Source organism: Nannospalax galili, unplaced genomic scaffold, assembly GCF_000622305.1.
Source record: "Nannospalax galili isolate Female #2095 unplaced genomic scaffold, S.galili_v1.0 scaffold889, whole genome shotgun sequence".
Taxonomy (NCBI): domain Eukaryota; kingdom Metazoa; phylum Chordata; class Mammalia; order Rodentia; family Spalacidae; genus Nannospalax; species Nannospalax galili.
Genome location: NW_008360167.1, coordinates 846,794 through 855,321, shown reverse-complemented (window position 1 = coordinate 855,321; position 8,528 = coordinate 846,794). Strand labels below are relative to the sequence as shown.

At 45.5% G+C, this 8,528-nt stretch overlaps 1 protein-coding gene across 4 annotated transcripts in view; it reads right to left on the bottom strand.

Moving 5' to 3' along the window:
• Positions 1-8,528, bottom strand: part of Klhl24 (kelch like family member 24) — a 43,855-nt gene that overhangs the window by 9,762 nt on the left and 25,565 nt on the right. For all 4 annotated transcript variants that reach the window (XM_008824169.3, XM_008824168.3, XM_017795867.2 and 1 more), the window contains one exon: positions 1,041-1,229. In XM_008824169.3, the coding sequence (XP_008822391.1) occupies positions 1,041-1,229 (189 nt within the window). The remainder of the gene's footprint in view (positions 1-1,040; positions 1,230-8,528) is intronic.

Sequence of the window (8,528 nt, the reverse complement as noted above, 5' to 3'; positions counted from 1 at the left end):
TGTGAGTTCAAGGCCAGCCTGGTCTACATAGCCAGTTCCAGGGCAGCTGGGGCTACAGGGAGACCCTGTCTCAAAAAGATAAAAAAAATTTTTTTTCAGGTATTTATTTATTTACTTATTTATTCATTTATTTACTTATTTATTTATTTATTGCCATGGTGTGCATGTGGTGGTCAGAGACAACTTTCAGAGTCAGGTATCTCCTTCTTTCTGTGGGATATGGGGAGCAAACTCAAATTGTCAAGTTTGGTGGTAAGCACCTTTTCCTGCTGAGCCATCTCACTGACCCTAGAGATAACATTTGATGACATATTTAAAAAAATTATTTTGGTCTTTTTGAGACAGGGTTCCCCTGTAGCCCCATCTGGCCTGGAACTTGCTTTGTAGAACAGGCTGACCTTGAACTCACAAAGATCCAGCTGTTTCTGCCTCCCAAGTGCTGGGATTAAAGGTATGCACCACCATGCCCAGCGACATATTAAAATTAAAATAAGAAAAAGTACTGACTGATGAAATTTTGTCATCATTGCTAAACCAATTAGCTATCAGACATTTTTCTCCAGACTAAACATGGTGTTCCTGAAATGCCAGGAGCACCATGTCCCAAAGTGTTCAATAATTGTAGTTACTCTGAGCATTCTCTCTTTACTCTACAGGATCTGCCTTTCCTCTTTTTTTATTCTGAAAAACCCTTCGAGGTATAAAGAAAATGATTAACCTTTGCTAATTAATTTGTGTTCCATGTAATTTTTAAATTCTGTAGATAGCAAAAAAATTTCAACACTGAAATCAGTCTCATTTCAAAAAGGTTTACTCACACTTGTTATATAGCAAATTGTTAGTTATATTAGGGTCTCATTTTGTCAATTCAAAATTCAATGTTTTCTTCAAAAGAACAGGATACGAGACAATTTTTAAAAGATCCCTCACATTAAGTGACCTAGCTATCTACTGAACGTTTGTCTTTTTTAGACAAATAGAAAAACATCTGTCTTTTCCTTATATATATACTGGGCAATTTACTTAAGAACATGGCTCACCTTATCAGAACAAGTATTATCATCAGGTCCGCCACCAATCACAAACAATTTTCCTACACAGCTTGTCACAGCAGGAGAGCTCACTGCTTCTTTAAGGGGAGCAACTTCTGTCCAACGATTTGAAAAGGAATCGTAACACTCTACGCTGCTAAGTCTGTTCTGCCCATCGTAGCCTCCGACAACATATACCTATATGTAGAACACACAGAAAAGAATCTTAATTATCACAAGTCTAAATTTTGGTCTAGTTGGCTAAAAGAATTAAGAATATTAAAGTTCTCATGAAAGTCCTTGATAGGGGCTGGAAAGATTGCTCAGTGGTTAAGAGCACTGGCTATTCTTGCAGAGGACAGGGTTCAGGTCCCAGCATACACTTGATGGCTAACAACCATCCTGAATGCCTTCTCCAGGGGAGTTGATGCCCTCTTCTGACCTCCATGGGCATTGCATGCATGTGGTGCACTTACATAAATGCAGGCAAAATACATACACATAAAATAAAAATATATAAAAACATTAAAGTCCTTAATAACTGTAATTGCAATGTGTTCAGCTCAAAGTTCTGACTATTTTCATTTTTAGCACCCCTCCTCCCATCACCATTAAGGAGTCTTTTCAGGCATTTCTTCTTTCAATAGCCCCCTTCAATGAAATTTTTTTTTAATTTTATTATTTTTATTTTATGTGTATGCGTGTATTGCCTGCATACAGGTAAGTGTACCCATGTCATGCAGTGCCTGTGGAGGTCAGAAGAGGCTGTCAGATCCCCTGGAACTGGAGTTACGGACAGCTGTTAGCTGTGGACAAGGTGGGTGTTGGGATTCAAACCTGGGTCTTCTGCAAGAACAATCAGTGTTCTTAACTGCTGAGCCATCTCTCCAACCCCCAAATTTTAATTGACAGATATATTGTGTATTTTTTAACTTACTGCATATCCATGCTTTGTATATAAATGCTTAAAACAACAACAACAACAACAAAAACTCCTGTTCAAGAACAAATCTTCACCACACCCTTCAGGATAAGTTTTTTTATGTTATGTTCATTCAAACATGAAGTATTTGATTATTACAAAGTAATGAAGCTATGAAATTAAAATACTGTCAGGATTACTAGTGTGTGAGGGCTCCAAAGGCAAGGCTTATCTTTTAGCACCTACAGTGTCTACAAAGTACCTGATACACACTGAGCTCAAAGAGCTTCCATACACAACTAAAAGGTGGGGAAATACCTCTGCATGACAGTTAAGCCAATAAATAAGACAGCTATTTGGTTTACATGCAGAATAACCCATTATGAATCATGGGATGGATATATTACAAACTTTTAAATCAAGTTTTCCAGTTTAACAGCCATGTTTCTTTTACTGAACAATCATCATCAACTCTACTTGCCATATCTAACTGTAAAGTCCAACTATGTCTTCCACAGCCTCTCTCATACCTGTCCCTCCCTTCCTTGGTTTCCCATTGTCACCACCCAACTTGAGGCTTCACATCATTTTATGAAATATATACTCAAAATCTCATATCAACCTTTCTAAAACATTTCATCAGTTCCTTTTAATGGCTCACCAATGAATGCATAAGGTGCAAAGCCAAACTTCACTCCTTGTAATTCAATTCTAACATTTGTGTGCCTTGAAATCTCAGTAGCCAATGCCACTTCTATTGTACACTTTTCACACTATGTATATTTCCATCCTGCCTCCAAAAAATGTAAACGTACAGGAGAGGTGGCTTAACCCTGAAGGGCTCTTGCTGCTCTTTCAGGGGACTGGAGTTGAGTTCCCAGCACCCACATTAGGCAGCTCAGAACTGCCTGTAACTCTAGCTCCAGGAGCTCTGACACTCCCTCCTCTGAGGGCACTTCCACACACATGTATATACTTAAAGAGACAGATACAATTACATATTTTAATTATATTCTCCCCTCCCTCATTTGTGTTTTTGAGGCAAGGTCTCACACTGTAGCCTAGGCTGTCCTCAAACTTCGGGCAATCCTCCTGTTTCAGGCTTCCAAGTCTACATTTACCAGTGTGAGATATAATGCCCTGTAGGAGGAAGTGCTGACAGGCCTGGTAAACATGCTATCGCGCATGTGCAACAGTTACTTCCCCTTAAGCCAACCTGAAATCTGCCTGACCAGGGAGAAACAGCTGACGCAAGAACACATAACGAGAGAGACCACTGAGAGAGAGACAGCGCAGCTCGGAGCAGCTGAGGGACCAATGGGACACCGGGAGGGGGTATATAGGCATGCCCAATATCTGCAATAAACGAGTCTGTTTTGCCACTTGCCGGACTCCTGGAGTCTGTGCCGTTGACTCTGCGCCTTCTTACCCCCACCCCCAAGGGGCTCGGGAGTGGGTGGTGGCAACATCTGGTGCCCAACATGGGGCTTTCTCACGCTGGAGAAGTCCCACCGAGTCCCCTTTTTCTTCGTGGCATGGTTTGGTGCCCCATTTGGTGTATTTTTGGTAAGTTGGCCCCTTTGCGTTTTGTGTTCTTTGCCCTCTCGAGAGGTAAGCATAAGGGTCTCTCTCTCTCTTTATGTTCATTTGTCTTAGTGTTAGGAAGGTATACTCTTTTGGTTTCGGTTCGCCTGGCATCTCCACATAAGGGATGACCCCCAGGAGATGGAACCTGGACTGTTCTCCCGAAAGACGCTCCCAGATGGGAGACACTGTGTGGGCATACGGCTGTGGCCTGATGAACCACAGAAGTCCCCCACTAAGCACAAGACATTTTGGTCCAACACACACTCTGTTTTGTCTGTCTAAGGTTCACCGAAATGGGCAACCTTCCCTCTTACTGTAAGTAACCCAGGTCCGTGCCCTGAAATCCCTCTTAGTTACCAGAGGGCTCAAGGTTAAGTCTGCTGAGTTGGAGGACTTTTGGAATGAGGCTGCAATCTTGGCCCCTTGGATATCCCCAGAAAATATGTGGGAACCAGACTTATGGATGCGAGTCCTCTTTCTCACAAGAAAGTGCGAGATAGGGTCAGGGGTTATCTCTTCTGCTCCTTTTGTTCCCATCCTGCTCGCTATTATAGCCTGTCTTAAGTCCTCCTCCCCAGAGGAGGTCATTGCCGCCCACAACAAATACTGTCAAGAGCAAGCTAATGCCAATCTGTCCATTACCTCACCACCTGCCGGCGCTGGGTCAGTGAGAGGCTCCGGGACAACACCCTGAGGTTTACCCCATTAATGTAGGGCCCAATGCAGCAAATCAGCCCTGGATACCTACCCCTCTTACAGATCTCTCCTTGATTTGAAAGGCAACGAATGAGTCAGGCCCAGATTCTCCCTATTTTGAGCAGGTCTTTCGCAAATGGGTCATTCAACTGCAAACCCATTATGATTGGTATCACCTTCTTAGAGCCGTCCTGGAGCTCTCTGCATTCCTTAACTGGTGCTCTGCCTATGATGACCAGGCCGAAACACAGGCTCAGCTCAATCTCTAATATGGCCTCAATATAACCCTGGATATGCTCACGGGTTGTGGTCAGTACACTGACCCTGTTTCCCAGTCTACAATAGGTGCCTATGCTTACTTTCAGCAGGTATTGGATCTGGCCTTCAAGGCCCTTAAAGCATGTACCCCGAGGGACCTGTCTGCATACTTTCGCAATCTCGTCCAACAATCCAGGGAATCTTTCACTGACTTTCTTACAAGAGTTCCAGAGGCAGTTGAACGTAGGGTCGATCCTGGCCCTACACGAGATATGCTTATCAAACAATTAACCTGGGAAGGCCTCAATGCCCCCACTTGTAATGTGGTGGCAGCTGTCCACAATGATGATATCCACAAATGGGTTTTAGCTACCAGAGATCTCGATCCTGCCTCCAGTCCCATTGCAGCTCTGACCGCCTCCCTTGATGCCCTCTTGTCAGACAGACAGCGATCCAACAACTGCTCAAAGGGGGCCAACCCCCCCATCGCACCTGCTGGGGCTGTGGCAAACTTGGCCACCTGCACCGTGATTGTCCCAATGTGTGTCCTAAGACCCGCAGGCCAAAATGCAACAAGGGCTTTCACAGGGCCCGCAACTACCACTCCCAGCCCTCAGGCGCTCAATAACCCAACAGAGCGAATTTAAACTCCCAGCGAGGCAACCCTCAGCCCCGCCAGTAAGAGGGTCAAGTTCCAACCCCAAGGTATATTGGAATCTGCCTTTTTTCCCTCACTCACCCATGATGACTGTTTATCTTGATGGTCTGCCCGTTAAAGGGCTGGTTGACATGGGAGCAGATGTCACCATCCTCATGGAAACCGAGGCACTCAGATTCCCTCACTGGAAGTTTAAGCCAGGCCCCCCAGTCACCGGAATGGGAGGCCAACAGGCTACCAGGGCTACAGCCCAGCTGGTACATTGGAAGGATCTTGACGGCAACCAGGGCTCATTTTTCCCAATAGTGGCTAATGTCCCTCGCAATCTTTGGGGAAGGGACATTTTGGAGGACATGGGAACAGTCCTAACCACTGACGACTGTGCCTTCTTTAATGATATCATTACCCATGACAAGATAGGCCTCTTGGGATGTCTGGACCATTCCCAGAACCACCCCCAATTCTAGAGGCCACTGCCCACCATGAGCCATTGCCAAAGATAGCGCCAGATCCCATTCCCTTGACTTGGCTCTCAGATACAGACGTCTGGGTGGAGCAGTGGCCAATCACTGACCCAAAGTTGTCTGCCCTTAAGGAACTGGTCAAGGAGCAACTCTGGTTGGGATATTTAGAGCCCTCGACAAGCAGACATAATACTCCTATATTTGTTATAAAGAAATGGTCAGGTAAATATAGACTCCTACAGGATTTAAGAGCAATCAATGAACAAATGGAAAAAAATGGGAACCACCCAAGCAGGCTTGCCACACCCTAGTGCTATACTCCCCTCTTAACATGTTATGGTTTTAGATATTAAGGACTGCTTCTTCCAAATTCCCCTCATGCCCCAGGATAAATGTCACTTTGAATTTACTGTCTGGGAACCCAATATGCAGAGGCCTGCCAAGAGATATCAGTGGACTGTCCTCCCCCAGGGAATGAAGAATAGTCCCACCATCTGCCAGCTCTATGTGAATGAGGCTCTCTGCAATGCCCCTGAGGATGTCTTGCTTGTCCACTACATGGATGACATATTGGCCCACCCCATGTTGTCCCGACTCAAGGAAGTATTTTCTACACTCTTAAAAGACCTAATGAACCTCAAACTGAAGGTGGCCCTTGAAAAGATCCAATTGCTCCCCCCATATGCCTTTTTTAGGATTCTCCATTTCTAAACAGATCCGCCCGCTGGCTTGTGCACTGTCCCTTAAGGATGCTTACTCCCTCACGGAGTTACAACAGTTATGCTGTAGTTAACTGGCTTAAACTGTTCCTGCCAATCCCAGATCAAGAAATGCATGCCCTGTTCTCCCTCCTGGAGGGACCTTCATGCCCCTCCTCAAAAATTAGACTTACATTAGAGGCCAAGGCTCTTTTACAAAGAATTTCTTCCCTCCTTACCTCAGTCTCTCTGGACATTGTCTGGATGAATCCCTCTTAGTGATAATACTCTGGACCCCAAAAGGGGTCCTAGTGTGATTTGGCAGACGGGTCCACTTATGTGGCTGCATCAAGCACATTCTGACTTACATAAGATCACCTCCAAGTTCAAACTTGCCTTCCGTTTAGCCCTCAAAGCTAGAAACCTAACAAGAAGAACATACAATAGCCTGACAAAATCATTCTTCCCTTTTCACTCCTCTACTCACAGTCATTATGGGTGGACCCCATCAACTTCCAGGAGATGGTCTCTGGGTATAGTGGAACTCTTGATAATCACCCCCCTCAGGATAAGAGATTGACAGCTTTAAGCTATTTCCCCATTGAGATTAAACCTCATAGTACCCCTAGCTCTTCCCCAATCTCACATGCAACAATGGCATTCTCAGACGCCAACAAACTTAAGTTTGGGGTCCTTCTCCAGCACCCAGGCAAAGAAGACTTCACTTATATAATCCCTAACCCTGGCTCAGTACAGTTGGGGGAACTCCTAGGACTTCTAAAAATCTTTATGGAATGCCAGTCAGAGCCTGTCAACATCTTCTCAGATAGCCAGTATGCAGTACTGGCCATCAGGACACTGTCTTTTTCTTTAAGGACCACACTAATCCCCTCCATGTCACTATGCAGTCATGCCAGGACATTTTGGAGCATAGGGCCCAGCCTTGGTATATCTCCCATATAAAATCACACACAGGACTGCCCAGAATCCTCATGAAGGGCAATGACTTAGATAAAATGATTATGTCTGTCGATTTAGGACTTCTTGAACAGGCTAGAGCATTGCACCAACAGTTTCATCTCTCCCCACAAAGTATACACAAGCCCCTGCCAGAACTTGCCATCTCACAATGTAAACATTTGGTCAGATCTTGTGCTACTTGCACACCCTTGGCACCGCTAGGCCCACTTAATAGGGGAGGAGTCAATCCTAGAGGCCTCCTATCTAATGCTATATGGCAAATGGATGTCACACATCATCCACTTTTTGGAAACCTTAAATATGTTCATGTGATCGTGGACACTTGCTCCTCATTTGTACATGCTATGGCTCTAATGGGGGAGAAGGCCTCGCATGCAATCAAGGCATTAAAATCAGCTATGTTAGTTATGGGCATTCCCTGGGCCCTAAAGACAGACAATGGCCCAGCATATGCCTCTCAACAATTTAACTCCTTTGTGGCTTCCTGGAAAATTACCCATACCTTCGGCATCCCCTATAATCCACAGGGACAGGCCATTGTAGAGAGAACCAACAGGTCTCTCAAAGCTCTTCTGGCCAAGGTTACCTCTCCTGAATCTAGGCGTGACCCACATTTGGCCCTGATAGAGACTTTGCTTCATCTTAACTTCTTCACCTTTGATGACAAGGGAATGAGTCCCACCTATAAACACTGGGCGTCACTCCCCCAACCTACACCCTTGCACCTTGTCAGATGGCACGATCCCATCACATTAACTTGGCAAAAGCCTGCATCCCTGCTCACCCGTGGCAGAGGATATGCTTATGTTTTTCCCCAGGACACAAACAGCCCCAATAAGGATCCCAACGAGGGATGTCTGTCCAGCAACCAAAGACCCTGTGAAACAACAGGACAACTCTCTAAAATCTGGTGTTGGGTAATGCTCCTGGTGTTCCATGCCTGCAGCGGGTCTCCTACAGAATATCCGGCGGTCAGCGCACTGTCAACCTGGCTACCCTGCAAGTTCTCATGGCCCTCCAACATACAGGACGTGAACCCCCTCATGAGGCAGCCCAGGCATGGCTCAGTATCACTGAAGAGGCCACGGTATGATCAGCCTTCCATCCCCACCCCGCATGCTCCTGGCCAGAGAACACCTCCCTCCAGGACTGGTAGTCAATGACGGGTAAGAGCTTGCTTGACAAGCCAACCTAAGACAGGCACAGTCCCTCATGCTGGAGGCTCTCTGAGGT